Genomic DNA, 15,306 nt, shown 5'->3' with positions numbered 1-15,306 from the left:
ATTCGTGTTGAGATTACCTCCCTTTGGGCTTGGAGGATCGTCTCCTTAAGGAACGACCACTCTTCTTGGACACCTGACTCCTCTCTCCTCCGGGACCTCAGTACCTCCCCAACTATTCTCCTTACCTCATTGAAGTCCACCCTCCTGAAGTCCAGGGCTGCTGCCTTACTGCAGGCCTTTGCCACCTTGCGCTGGATGGTGAATTCCAGCAGGCAATGATCGCTGTCGCCCAGGTGGTCAAGCACCCGCATTTCTTATGTAATAGGGTTAAACAAAAGTAATTGTTCCAATGGTCTAAAAGATAAGCAAAGCTGTGAAAGTGATACAACACAGAATGATCAACTCAGCTGCAAGGATGGGCCTACGTAAGTCTTGCCACAGCTTTGAGTTTTAATATTACTCAGCTTAGGCTGTCTGCTCTTGTTCCTTTCCCAGACCTAAGGCTTCTGATGTTCAAAGGTTTGCCTCGTATCTCTCCCAATTATAAGATTGGCCCAATAAAAGATAATAAACAAAATCTTGCCTTTTGCATATTTCCCGAGCCATCGTGGTCTGTCACCACCACTACCACATAGGTTAATGGACTGAAAGAGACCTCCAAGCTCAGCAGATCCTATTCTTGAAGAATACATTTGATTATTCAAGTTACTCCCTGTCCCTGAGCAGAACTGTAACTTCAGAGGATTCTTCAGCAGAGATGCAACTAGTAAGGTTTGTGCCCTGGGCCAGCACTGCACAAGTCTGGTGGGCACTGTCAAGTCCCCGTCTGGACACCTCCACCTCCTGTGGCACAGCTTGCCTTGGCATGTCCCCTTCTTTGCCCCTGAACTGTTTATCTGCACCAACCTCCAAAGCCCCCAAATCCACCTACTGCCACCCTCCCTCCCTGCTTTGTGCTGAAGACTGCTTTCAGGCCCCACCTACTGCAGCTGTCATTTACTCTCTCTGCCATTTGCCATTACTACCAGCCACGGACAGTGGTGAATTTGGCAGTGAGAGAGACCATAGCTTTATTGGTGTGGGAGAGCTGAGACCAGCTTCCAGCACAAAGCAGAGAGGCCCGAGGCAACTGCAGAGGAGAGATACGGAGAAACAGTTTGGGAGCAGATGAATGCATGGTGCAGAGCTAAGGAGGGAGACAGGCTGGCATGAACTGCACTGCACCAGATGGAGGGGGCCTGGGGACACCTTCTAGTTCTTCAAGTGCTCTTCAGTATTACAGCTACAGCAGAGGACCCAAAAGATCATGGAATCCAGAACCGATGAAAATAAAGTAAACTAGGTTCTCCTGTTTGAAAATTGATGGGTCATCTGTTCTCTTCTACCTTGACTTATATAATTCTCTTTAGTTGCAGAATTTGTTGGCTTAAAATATAGGCGGACTGTAGGGATTGTTTACCAAGCAGCTTTTTCTGTTGGACTCCTTGTACTTGCGGCCGTTGCTTATGTGATTCCCCATTGGAGATGGCTACAGCTTGCTGTTACGTTGCCAAATTTCTTCTTCTTGCTCTATTACTGGTAAGTACCTATAATTTTACAGGTAAGAAAGAAAATACAAATGGAGATTTTTTTTTTAAACTTTGATACTCTCTTTAACTGGGAAAATATTCAGTATAATATTGTTTTTAATTAAGTCAGAAATGAATTATTTTTGCAGACCACTTCATTGCCTCATGGGACTTGTGCTTCTGGTTCCCTCACACCCCTCATTGACTGCTATGAACCAGTCCCCAGATACAACCTGGTTTTCTCTTGGCCTTTAAATATTAAGGAAAATTGCCTTGCATCTTGGAAATTGTAGTTTAGCCAAGGAGCATAAAGAGAGGGAAGCATGGATTACAACTGCCATTTGCCCATGACTGTGTCTACGGCTGGATGTTGATCCAAAACAAAATGTTTTCAAATTTCTGAAATGAAATGGTTTTTTTGGAACTTTTCACTCTGAAGAAAGTTTTTATATTTTGTTTTTGCATCCCAGCTGGGAATGGACAGAAACACTGAAATATCAAACCTTTCCCACAGATTGCAAATTCCATTTTTCCATTTGCTGTGTTTCCCAGATGGGAGAGACCAGACTAGAAGTTTTAAAATATTACATACAGGGACCTGTTGTGCCATTAATACAATGTTATAGTCAAGAAATCAAGCACTCTGCATTACTTTTAATTCACCAAGAGGCTGTTCCTGAACAGTATAAGACATTCTTTCCCATTTGTCCTCCCTGACACAGGACCCTGCCTTCTCAATAACTCTTGTCCCTAGTTAGTCCCTGCAAACCGGTACCATACAAGACCAGCACTGGGAAACTAGCTTGGTTCTCCAGCCTAGCAGGGTAGGACATTGGCCACTGAGAAACTATAGTAGCATTACTAAGAGATAGGATCAAGCAACCGTATTCATATCCAGCATGCTCTTTGCTCATTCCCTCCGAAGTTGGGTGTTTTTAGATCTGGGGGCTTTGATTAGATCCAGAGTGAGGGATCAGATGTAAAATTCACACTACATCTGGACTAGGACTCCTTATCACCTACCATGCAAGGAGCTCGTGGTTGCTTCCAGCTCTAGCTGTGAAAGCAACATCTCAAATACAGATAGCTCTAAGTGGGGGTGGGGGGAGAGGGGGAGGTGGTCTGTATTTCTTCAAAACAGTTACTCCCGTTCAGGCTAAGAGGTAGGTATTTATTAATAGTAAAAAAATACTGTACTCCCTCACATACACATGTCCCCAAATAAAACATACACCTGGTTTCTGGAAGACAGAATGTAGGAATAAAAGGGTTTTCCAGAGTTGTGGTCCACTGACAGAGTGCTGGTAAATCATTCTAGGAATATCAAGTGTCTGGGCAGTGTGCCATCTCAGGAAACAGTCTATCATGCCAGGACATTCCTGCTACCTCACCTAGACTGGCTTCTGGGGTGCTTCATGTTGCCAGGAAGACTTACTATGTCACACAGGATTAGGCTCCAGACCCTTGCAAGGGCAATAGCAAAACTATGAGTTCTTTACTGCAACTCAGGGGTGCCATGCCCCATTGGCTGGATGGATGGGTGGTATGGAACAAGTATATAGGCCCAATCAGGCCCACAGGCTGGCCCCGTGCTCTGGATCTAGCGCACAGGGCCAGTCCGGGTGTATCTGGTGTCTTGGCCCCACATGCCACATACAGCACAGAGGGCCAGTGTGATGCATGCCACATAGGATGACCACCTTTTTAAAATGTAAAGGTGGCACATGCACATGGCAACCACTTTGTCCCACTCCCAGCAACCCCAACCCACCTTGAATGCTGCCAGCCTGCAAGGGGAAACCCATTGTTTCATGATCCCTGCGCAACACTGCAAATCTGGGACAAATGCTGTCCCAGGGTCATGTAGCCCAGGACTGGGACTTGAGGTTCCCATTCCAGGACTGTCCCACCCGGTTAGGGACAGGTGGTCACCCTAATGGCACATGCTGTGTGCTGGTCCAGACAAGACCCAGAGACAGCATCCCAGGCTGGATAGGGCTCCATTCCACTTTCTAAGCCAGACACAAGCGGCAGCCATCGTGGCAGCTGCATGATACACACATGTATGCTTCTTTTCCAGCTTCCATGCTTAAGACATACACCCCAATTGGGGGGGGGGGAGCTGATTTGGGGGGAAAGATGCATATTTTATGTGAGAAAATATGGCAGGCTTCAAGCCTCCTATCAAATATTTTATCTTTCAGCAAATATCATAATTAAGAACATTTTAACCATTTTGAATATTTACAAACAGATTTTTTTCTTTAATATTATTTTCATAGTTTCATAGTTGTTAGGGGTTGGAAGGGACCTTACAGATCATCGGGTCCAGCCCCCCTGCACTTGGGATGAATACAATGAGCTATTTTTGTCTAAAAACCAGGCAAGGTGTTCATTCAAAGGGGGCATACGAGAAGTCCCTTCCGACCATAACATCTATGAATACTTAAGGCAGTGGTTCTCAACCATCTGAAACTCAAGGCACCCTCCACAACTTTTGTGAATTAAACAGCACTCCATTTCCAAAGGTAATGTATTTATTACAGTCCCTGCCCCCTTGAAGAAAGGCCAGGCAGTGGGGGTGTGGAAACAGCCATGCAGGGAGAACCTGAGACAGCCCTTATCTGTTTATCTTCTCACACTTCCTACAGCACCCTTCAAAGGATCTTGTGGCACCTCAGGGTGCCCCAGCACCTTAGCTGAGAATCATTGGTTTGAGGCATCCCGCTGCAGCTCTAGAAGCCTCACATCAAAAGCTGCCACCACTCAACCCAGATGTCCAGGCACAAATTCACATTTGCCCCCCCCAGAGTCAAAGGCATTTAAACATGATGCCAGGCCACATCACTCCATTGCATGCTGCTGCTGACAGAAATTGTTGTGCCTTAATCAGACTAGCCTGACAGGCTGCTAGGAACAGGTAGATCTTTGACTTTTCTAATAAGCCTGAAAGTAGATGACCATCCACAGCTACCAAGGACTTCAGCTGGATTTGTGGTTTTTCAGGACCCCTTAGATGCTAGCAAAAGAAACTCAATTCAGTTTTAATACTCAAGGACATACTTTGCTTTTACATGTAGCTGTGTATGGTTGCTTGCGTTGCAGGTGTCTGCCAGAGTCTCCTAGGTGGCTGATCGCTCAAAAGAAAAATGACAAAGCCATGAAAGTTATTAATCGCATTGCCAAGGGAAACGGGAAGAAACTCCCTTCCTCTTTTCAGGTGAGAGTGTACTTTATTTGCTGAGTACACACTTACAAATGATACAGTAGGTTTAAGATTGCTCTCAGTTTGGAACAAGGAGCAATTTGACAAGCCAAAGCAGTGAAAACTTATGAAGTCAAGTGCTTATAATTTGTAAATGCTCAGGATCTTAAAACACCACACATGATGAGTCCCACATCAACATCCCAATAGACACAATCTACCTTTCTGTGAAGGATCAAGCAATATTTTAACAATCAGTTCACAAGACTGACCAATTCAAAGACATCTTTTGTTCAGGGGTTTTAAAAATACATTGCTGTGTGCAGTGAAACAGATTTGGTACAGACAGACAAGCTGGAGGTAAATGTTTTCTCCCATTATTTTGGTTACTCTGCAGTCAAGTTCTTAATTGGCAAATGAAAAATCTTAACTACTATGTCCTTGCATTGATCCAGAGAAAAATGGACAAGGTAGATCACTCCTGGCACTGACCCATCAACCCCATACCCATGTTTAATATCCCTCTTGTTCTCTCTTAGAGTCTTATCCCTCAAGAGGAAGATGGAGAGAAGCATAACCCTTCATTTCTGGACCTGGTCAGGACTCCTCAGATAAGGAAACACACATTCATTCTGATGTACACGTGGTAAGGGACGGTTAGGCAATATTGTCATTTCAAAGTGCCAGATTTCCAGAGTTGGTTTGAGCCTGTTCCCCTTCCCCTCCAACCTGCTTTGGCTCAGTTCTTTGAATGAATTCTCTTCAGCAATTTGACTTCACCCGGGTTCTGTCTCTGTCCAGGTTCACAAGCTCCGTTTTGTACCAGGGGCTCATCATGCACATGGGAATAGCTGGTGGGAACATTTACCTGGATTTCTTCTATTCCGCTCTTGTTGAATTTCCGGCTGCCCTCATACTCATCCTTACAGTTGATCGAATCGGCCGACGTTATCCCTGGGCAGTGGCAAACGTGGTGGCAGGAGCTGCCTGTCTGGCTACTGCTTTAATCCCAGAGGGTGAGTTCTCTAAGCTTTCAAGTCAACTAGTCCATGCCAGTGTTAGCTCTTGAGGCCACATTGTAGTTTTGCTCTAGACGTAGGGAAAAGAAACCCCAAACCATTTTTTGCTGTAACAACCACATCTCCATTGCAATTCAGTGCAAACAAAAGCAATTTCCTCCCCCTCCACCAAAAACAAAAACAAACAACACTAAACATCTTTTCCCACATCCAGAGTTTTTCTGATGTGAGGCTTGAGAAATGGGGCATCCTGGACTGCATTTCCCACACTGCACCCACTCGGCTGTTTAACTCTGTGTCATTTTTACATAGCCCCAAGTTTAGAGTAGTCAGCAGAGCACCAAGCTTTTGGGGGCTTATACATGCACACACACAGAAATCAAGAGAATAACTACACTGCAAAGTCCCTCCCCAGCCATAGCAGTCCTGAGCATGCCCTGATCACCTGCTCCCACTGGCACGCTCCAAACCCAGATGCATGAACGGCCAGACCGTTCTGTGCGCTTGCGAGTCTGGGGCTGATGCCAGGAGTCTCAAGAATAGCTGCAGAGGGATATCATAGAGGGGCCTCACTGGCACATATCTGAGTTTAGATTATGCTTGGAACCATCCCAACTGGGATGTGCTGCCATGGCTGCGTAGGCATGCCCTTAGAGACTGTCCAGGTACAGTTTGTTCCCTCACACATGCTGACGCCAGAGCTAACAAATTTAAGGTGACAAGCAAGCTCAATGACAGACACCAGTCCTTTATGACATTTAATCTGCTCCTATCTCTCTTCTGTTGCTCCAAAGGCACTAGTCCTTTAAGGTGTACTGCAGAACATCTTCCCTGAACTTTTAATTCAAGAGTACAACTACAGTAATAGCAGTGACCACAGCAGCAAAACCAAGGGCAGGAAAGGACCATCTTGGTCACAGTGCCCACTTCCCTCACTAGCCATGGTCAGCTCAGATGCACATTAATAGAAATGGGGAATCTAGAGAAAAATTACTCTGCCAAAGAACAATACTCCGATGACCAAATGTACCATTTAAAACAGTGATGAGGCACAGTAGGGGCTATACAAGGAGGCAGTCCAGTGTAATCTACTGGATGCCATATGTGGCTAAAATGCAAGGATTTCTGAGTCCTAACCTTCGCTCTGCAGTTACACTGGGTGCGAGCCCTTGGGGGAGTTTCTTCAACCATCCCCTTCAGTCTCCTTACTTGTCAAATGAAGGATTTCACTTCTTTCCTACCTTTCACGTCCTGTGAGGGTGACCCAACAATTACAGACCTCTTAAGTAGCCAGTGGGCATACAAGTTTCCCTTCATCTATACTAAATAAGGAAGCAATTAAATGCAACTTTGCTTACCAGTGGATGAAACAATGGAAATCACCAGACCTAAAGCATGTGGTATGTGTGGCAAGACCTGACCAGAAACTAAACAATGTGGCTGAGAACTATTTGGTGGCAATGGATTGGGAACACAGGAGTTGGCACAGATGCATCACTGGGTGCATGTGAAGGGCATCATCTAGCAGACAGTGAGAAAAGTAGTGCAGATGTGGCTCTGGATAGAAGCCAAGGAGAGCTTCTCTAGGGCAGGGTACTTACTGAAGAGGCAGAGTTGGATTTTTGACCAAGAAAATAGCCGATTATTTATTTTTACTGTGATCAGGGAAACAGGACTGTGTGTATATGTTCTTTTGTATATAAATAGGATTGCATCAAAGAAATTCTTGACTCTTATCATCTTTCTCTCTTCTTTTGGAAACAGCTTGGCAAAGCCCCAAATACTGTCTAGTCTCTCAGACCACCAAGGAACATTAAAATAAATTGTTTACTGAGTGAGACAAAGTTATCCATATATGCTCCCTCAACGGTTCTTATACTGTAGTATTACCATTTACTAAATTCAGTCTTTAACAGTGCTTTACAACTTTATGGGAAGAAACCAGCCAGAAACCTAACTCTAAAGCATGTGCTTTCCTTCCAGATCTTTACTGGCTAAAAGCTACTGCAGCTTGCCTGGGCAGAATGGCAATTACAATGTGCTATGAGATTATTTGCCTAGTAAATCCTGAATTGTACCCAACATTTCTCAGGTATGTTTGCCCATCCTACACTAAGACAGTAGAGAAGATTAAATGTACAAATGCAAGGGGTCTCTACTTGCTCAGTCCAAGATATAACAGGGCCATGTTAGAGCCACAACATGCAATTCAGTGATGCATAAAAGTGGGGTATCTATCAGACAAAAGAAATTCAATTTAAAAATAAAATATTTAATCGTTAATAAGACACCCCTTCACCTAGCAAACACTGCATGGGCAGGTGGAGCAGAATGTTCATGGACAATGTTTTAAGTTCCAGAAAATATAAAGTAGCATTGAGATGGCCACAAGAAGCTGCCTGGAAACCACTGATGTGGAAGGGGAAGCTGCAGTCCATGCAGTAACCAAAGAAAGTGATTTTGTATTTGGAAAATGGGTGTAAAAATAGAATTTCAGATGTGCAGGACAGCAGAGATGGCATGTGATGGGGCCATAGGTGCGGGAGTAGTGGGGGGAGGGCGTGCTGAGCGCTGGAGAACAGGGATGGAGTAGGAGAAAGGAGAGGGACCCAGGGTCTCTAGTCTCTTCACTTGAAAGGCAGCAGCTGCTGCTTCCCTAACAGCAGAAGCTTGTGCTGCTACGACTGAAGCACAGGTGCCCTGTTCACATCCTGACCTCTGGGGCACAGCTGTGCCACCCAGGCAAGACCTCCTGGCAGAGAGGAAACATTATTCCACCTGTCCTCCTGCTCCACAGATATACTGCGGGGCACAGGACCACATAGGGCTTCTAGGGACAGGCAGGGGCTGTGCAGGGCTGCCCTCCCCATGGCAAATACGTCTGGAGGGAGGCACCCCCTCATAGTCAACACCTGGGCTGGGTGCTCTGCTTGCCCTGCCCTAGTTATGCTACTGATTCTCTGGCCCTGCCTCTTCCATGCCCAGTGTATACATCTTGGAGGGACAAGGGCCGGAGAAGTCTCTGTAACGCATTACAAACCATCCCACTCCTCCAGACTGTCCCTGCAAAAAACCACCACAAGAACCAATCCCTCATTAAAAAGAAATGAATCATAGAATTAAGAACAGCAGACCTTACAGACATCTTGTCAATCTCTATCAATACAGGATTATTCCTCCCAGAACATTTTCCACTTCCTTATCTAGTCTCAGTTTCTACCTCCCAAAATTCAGGGGCTTCCCATCCTCAGAGAAGGAACACTTGATACTTTCTGATACACTTCATTAGAAGATCTTCCAGATACCTCACCCCTATTTTCTTGTTGTTAATGTTCCCCATTGCCCTAGATTAGTAGGCCAATAAGAATAATTTCTTTTAAAATCCCTTTGTATTCATTTTTAAATCTTTTCCCTGAGGGTAGCAACTCGTCCCAATTTATCATATATGTGAATTCATTCCCTACCCCCCTGAACATCTGATTAATGCCTATATTCTTGCTACATCTTGGTGGAGACGTACCCATTGTCACATGCAACAGGCTAGATGCGGTCCTCCTGGTATTGTTAGCAGAAATGCTGTGCCTAATCTTCCCCATGCATTGTTAAAAACTCTTCAACAGCAAATAGCTAGAGAACCCTTTTAAATATGATTAAGGTTGAGAAAACTTTTCAGGTGCATTTGTTTTCCAGGAATCTGGGAGTACTTGTCTGCTCCTCCATGTGCGACGTTGGTGGGATCATAACGCCATTCATCGTGTACAGACTGGCAGAGATCTGGCATGAGCTGCCACTTGTGGTTTTTGGTAAGAAATCTATATCTTTTTGTGGACTTGACACACTTGTTATATCCTAGACATTGGGGCGGGAGGAGAATGGACCGCTCCAGGCAAAAGGATTCAGCTGAAGTGAAATCACCTGGCTTGACAATCAAATAGGTATGGGAAAGGAGTCCTTAAGTACTAAGAGACACATTATGTCCTTGGCACACTGTTCTCAGGAAAGGATGTTCCCAAACACACCTGCCTGAGCCTGTGAAACCCAGAAATGCAGCAGGGAAACTGCTCTGGGGGCATCCCCCTCAGCCTCTTAATAAGCACATTGGAGACAGAGCGGCATCACCATCACATTTCTGGGGTTGGGACATGCCCTCCTATCTGAGCTTGTTGAGGATAAAAGTAGGCATACCTCCAGAGACAGACTGCTTCCTTTGGGTTCTCCAAGTGGTGTGAGGAGCCAAAGCACATACAAGATTTGGGTTTTGAATTTCTTTTCTTATGTCAGAAAAGTAACCTTGGTAACTATTGCACTCACCTGAAACTTGAGAACTCTTAACAAAAACCCACCTGCAATCTGGATTTCTTTAAGATGTGTTTACTTAGCTGGAGCCACTGAGACTCAATCTATAATCATTAGAGGTAATTATTACTCATCTGTTTAATGCTCATTAACATCATCATCCCTGCTTCAACTCTAACCCTTTTGTCTTTGTATTTTTGAAGCTGTGGTTGGCCTAATTGATGGTGGATTGGTGTTGCTCCTACCAGAGACCAAAGGAAAAACTTTGCCCGAGACCATTGAAGATGCTGAAAATATGCATAGGTACAGTGCTATGCAGGCTCCCCTCTCTCCCTTCTGCCTGCAACTTGTAGGAGAGAAATTATACCAAACCCACATCAGGAATCACAATAACACCGTATTGTAAAGCTGCAGGGACAGGCATCTGTTTTAATTGTCCAATATCCAAACTATAGTCTAGATCAGTGGAGCTTGCAACCTTTTTAAATTCATGGCACCCCTGGATAGACTCACAGCACCTGTCAGAAAATGCCAGCTATTAGTGGGGGGGGGGGGTTTGTTTTGTTTTGTTTTGTTTTTTAGGGGGGGGTTAATACAGAAAAATGGCAGCAACTTTTCTGTTGCAAAGAATTCAGGAAGACCACAACTATGGATCTCTATTTGAAATCTATGGGTTTATCTTGTGAATCATGTTTGCAAACCTAACAGGACTAACATTGTATATGGCACCCCTCCAACACCCGTGAAAGGATCTCAGTGCACTGTGACACCCTGATTGAGAATCACTGGTCTAGATCATTCTCAGCTGCCACATCCTTGTGTCTACTAAGCATGTTGTTCATTTCAGCATGGTTATTGCTGCTCTGACAAAACACCACAGTACTAGCCCATTGCCAGGAACACTGGAACAAAAAAAAAGAAAGAGAGAAAGAGAGGTCATTGGGTGTGTTTTGGATAGCAGTACAAAGTCTCTGAACTATACGGCATGACCTAAATCAAGCTCTATAAAATAATTAGTTGTCTGAAAGGAAGCTTGTTTTATGTGGAATTTGAAAAGCTGTAACCTTGATATCACTCTTTCAGTGTTGTGACGCACATAATTCTCACCTACTGGGAGGCTGCTCCCAGCTTTAGTCTCTAGGTATACAGAATGAAGGTTTCACTGGCAGAACAATACCAGCTGTCATGGGCAAAAATAGCTGTCATGGGCAAAAAGGGGAATAGTGAAGAGTTAAAGGTGACTTTTGAACCCAATGTCTTCATTTCAGTGTGGTGCCTTTGTAGTAGAGAAGTGACCTTCCAAAGAACATGGTTATTTTGGGTAGTCGATTCCCCTTTTCTACTGCAACCTGGCAAGTTACATAAAGGATGTGAAGCCATTATTCCAAAACAAAAAGAAAAGGCTGTTGGTGAGATATAGTGCAAACTCAGAACCCAGTCAAAGAAACCGCACTTGAGGCTGAGCTTTTAACTCTGCAAAGTAAGGTCAGGTTCTTGGCTTTGCTCATTTTAAAATTGCCCTTATGTAGGAATTCTGTAAGGCATTTTGGGAAAACTCTTCCCTCTTGCATGTCAAGCATTGTCCTGTCTGCATATGGGAGAAAGAGAGGGTATTGAAACTTTAAAATACTATGGATTAATTCCCTCAAATGGTGTAAAATAAATTTTGCTCCATTGACATCAATCATCCCATGCTGATTTTTTGTATCAGCTGCAAATGTGTCTGTATATCAATTAGACATGGCTGTGGAACATGGAGAAAGAAAAAAAGAAAGAACAAAGCGGTAGGTGGTACTTCTGTCCCTACAAGACACTGTTTATATGCCAGGATGAATACAAGACAGCCACAGCATTTCTTTGAAATTATTGGTAAAATGAGTAGAACTGACAATTGTTATGGACATCCCACATTTCCCATTTTCACAGTCCTCAGCTCCAAGCTTTGCAGCAGGGAACTAGTTTGGAAAGAATTTGGACAAGCCTTGGGAAACATTGCAGCTTGCACAACATCATGTTCTTTTCCGTCTTTCTTCCACAGGCAAGGAAAGAGCAAGGACAAAACCATTTACCTGCATGTTGTAACAACAGAGGTTGCACATAACTGAGAACTGCTGTTCCCAAAACCTGTGTTTGATGGCAAATTAGGACAGAGAACCAAGCATCCATCTGATACAAACTCTCTATTGTCAGAATTCCTTTTATTCCCTTCTGAGAATCCTGGCTATACAACCTTCAGCCAACGTTTCATAAATCTCAGTCTATGGACCACTGTTACACCCCAGAGCAATTTCCATAATGCAGCTAATATTCAACCAAGCACTTCTGGGCCCTTCCTGGCTTCAGGACTTAATTGTCTATAGTTCTAATGAAATCAAAATTTGAAGATGATGCAAACACTGTAGGGCAACCAGGAAGATAAAAAGCCAAACTGTGAATGGACTTGGAGAGGCAAGAGCAGTGTGGAGGGCTGCAGTTCAATCAGAGTATCATTACTGATCGATGTATGGCAACCTCTTCAGAATACATGCACACACACCAGCAAGTGTACAGTACTAAGAAGTAGTCCCCATTGTATTAAAGCAAGTTCACATTTAGATGGTTTCATTTTCCTAATACAAATTTCTTGGCAGAACAAGACTCCCTTTTTATCACATGGGTTGAACCATAGGGTAAGCGGCAACTGTACTTCTGAGCAACTGGAGAATTATGACAATAGGACTTTTTGAACTTGAAGGACTCCTCTCCCTCTCCCCTCCTAAATTGTAAAAGCAATCCTGGTCCTCCATTGTATAATAGTCCTGATTACATCCATCAACTCATGTGAGATTTAATATGTGGGAGTGTGTTTCCTTTTTGACCACTTCCAGTTCCAAGATGGAATTCAGCCCCAAAAGAAGAGTCTATGATTCACATAAAAATATAACAACAGCAACAACAACATGGGGGATTGTTCCTCACCTAAACCGAGAGAAACTGTTAAGAGCCCTTAAAAGAAATATCTGATGACCAAAAATGTTAGAGCAAGAGAGGTTCCTGCCCAGCTTATCCATTTCAAGCATCCTCTGTGGAAAGGAACAAAGTTAGAACACATATAAGGAAGAGTCTTTAAAAGCTATTTTCTTTGCTACTGGAATAGAGACTGAAACGTACTGGGTACTAGTGAAAATAACTCATGAAATAACATACTTTCTTCAAGGCCTAAAGAGTGCAACTCTTGCCAATCAAGCCCTTGTGCAGTAAGTGTGTATCTATATCAGATGTTAAACAAATGCTACCTGCATCAAGTTGCAGGATGATAATTTGGTTGCCTGTAGTTGAGGAGTTCTTCATTTCTGTGGGCCAGCGTGAAGGAATGAAAAAGGAAAGAAAAAAAAAAAAATCACATACCTAAAAGCCAGCTAGGTGATACCGTGATGCCACAGTCAAGCTTACTTTGATTCCAAGGTCTCCACCCCATGTAACATAGGACCTAGCAACATGACACTCAGTGTTGGGAAGGTTTTACATACCTTATACTCTGGTATGAACATCTGGAGAAGTTCTGAAGTTGTCCACTCCCTTGAGACTCGGGGTATTCCAACTCCTACATCTATAGTAAACTCTGTCCAAATTTTTTGCTGGCATGAGGTCAGGAAAAGACTCTAGACAGGTATAGAATGACCCATTACCTGTTTCTAGAAAAGACCCAGAGGGGGATGTGAAATGCTTCTTCCTTCCCCACAGTCAAATGAGAAGAGAAATTTTAAATTTTGCTGCCTCATTATGTGCCCCTCTCACCCAGGAAAGGAACTGCTGAGGCCAGGGCTCTTCTGTTAGGGAAGGCTGCAAGAAAGATCTACACCAGAGTTACAACCTGGGGAGAAGAGGTTAAATATAGCAGCCTTCTCCCCATCCACCTCCCTGTCTTCATCTCTACCTACCTCTCCAGCTTGGACTCAGTTTACCAAAATTTCAAGGCTGGCAAGCATTATATTTCAGGATCCTGATATGGGGAGGGGAAAGACGGAAGGAAAAATCCCCATATTTGGTAGTTGCTTTCCCAGAACAGCTGAAAAGCTGCATCAATGCAGAATAAGCAGCTTGAATTGGCTGCATCAATTAACCAAATGTTTCATGGCGGTATCTACTATTTACAACTAAAGAAGTGGGCTTGTTATGGCAGGTAGCACTGAATGAGGCAACACTTACGTCCAGTTTCTTCTGCTACTACTTTTAAACCCTCTCCATCCAAATCCACCCACAAATCAGGTATTAACCTAAACCATACTTGCATCACTGATGTGATTAAGGCTGATGATGACCTTTCTCCCCCATCTCACATCCCAGGCCTCTTTTCCTGCTTTTAGAACACACTCCTTTCAAAATACAAAACACACTGGAAGTGAAAGACCTACAGAGGATTATTAAATTCTTCAGGTCAGATTCTCACATAAAAGTGATTCTGTTCCACCCTGCATAAATCCCTGAAAAAATGTTCATGCACAAGGTGGGTGGGCGATGACTTTGTTTTAAACTATGTATATACTCCCGATTATGGAGTTAGACCCAAGGTGCATCCAGTCCAGTATCCTATACCCATCTGTTGCCAATACCAGATGCTGGCCAAGCAAAGAATTTTTTAAGCTGGCAGTTATAGAATATAACTCACAAAAGAAGTTTCTTCCTAACTCTCGTGCAGACTGTCACATGCAGACTGAGGTCTGCCTCTTTCAGGCGCTGTCTTTATATTGTGGTATTCATTGAGTAAATTAGTTAGATCAAGAAACTTTTTTGAAGGGACACTGATGTCCATTAATTACTGGCCACCTGAATGCAGCAACAATTACAAGATAGTCCTGCTCACTTAAGCCAATCAATTTTTTAACACACCATAAAGCATGCACAGAGTTCTTTTCATCATTGGCATGGCTATGCTCTAATGCAATCAGCATATCTACAACAAGATCCTCATTCCAGTGATAACTACAGGGGGGTATAATTCATGGTTTATCAAAAAAAGTATATTAAATAGCTTACATGACACACCAAAATGCCACAGGAAACCATGCAACTCTTACAAATGTGTAATTTTGCTACAGTAAAACCTAGAGCAGTCACCATTTACTGTATACCAGGAGAGCACAGCTATAGATAACAAAAAACAGGTGCAATTAGGTGGAGTTTTGTGTGTTTTAAATAGATTGACTTACCAGATTCTGTGAAGAGTTTTACAGTATTTATTTGGTTGGGTGCCAGCACAGAATTACAGGAAATGGAATTGCCTCTCCCTTTATAAAAC

General features: G+C 43.6%; 1 protein-coding gene and 1 long non-coding RNA gene across 2 annotated transcripts in view; one reads left to right on the top strand and one right to left on the bottom strand.

Annotated features, from left to right (window-relative positions):
- Positions 1-12,622, top strand: part of SLC22A2 (solute carrier family 22 member 2) — a 27,464-nt gene extending 14,842 nt beyond the window's left edge. The window contains exons 4-11 of the mRNA XM_006273280.3: positions 1,350-1,518; positions 4,614-4,728; positions 5,253-5,359; positions 5,515-5,729; positions 7,716-7,824; positions 9,423-9,535; positions 10,232-10,331; positions 12,067-12,622. Coding sequence (XP_006273342.1) covers positions 1,350-1,518; positions 4,614-4,728; positions 5,253-5,359; positions 5,515-5,729; positions 7,716-7,824; positions 9,423-9,535; positions 10,232-10,331; positions 12,067-12,133 — 995 coding nt within the window. The 3' untranslated portion in view covers positions 12,134-12,622. The remainder of the gene's footprint in view (positions 1-1,349; positions 1,519-4,613; positions 4,729-5,252; positions 5,360-5,514; positions 5,730-7,715; positions 7,825-9,422; positions 9,536-10,231; positions 10,332-12,066) is intronic.
- On the bottom strand, positions 5,633-15,306 carry LOC132243983 (uncharacterized). Its single transcript, XR_009455580.1, has 2 exons — positions 15,218-15,306; positions 5,633-5,802 (listed from the first exon to the last, which is right to left on the bottom strand). It is a non-coding gene; the product is annotated as an uncharacterized LOC132243983 (long non-coding RNA).

This window comes from Alligator mississippiensis, chromosome 1, assembly GCF_030867095.1.
Source record: "Alligator mississippiensis isolate rAllMis1 chromosome 1, rAllMis1, whole genome shotgun sequence".
In the NCBI taxonomy this organism is placed as follows: Eukaryota; Metazoa; Chordata; order Crocodylia; family Alligatoridae; genus Alligator; species Alligator mississippiensis.
This window is presented reverse-complemented; position numbering and strand designations above follow the sequence as displayed.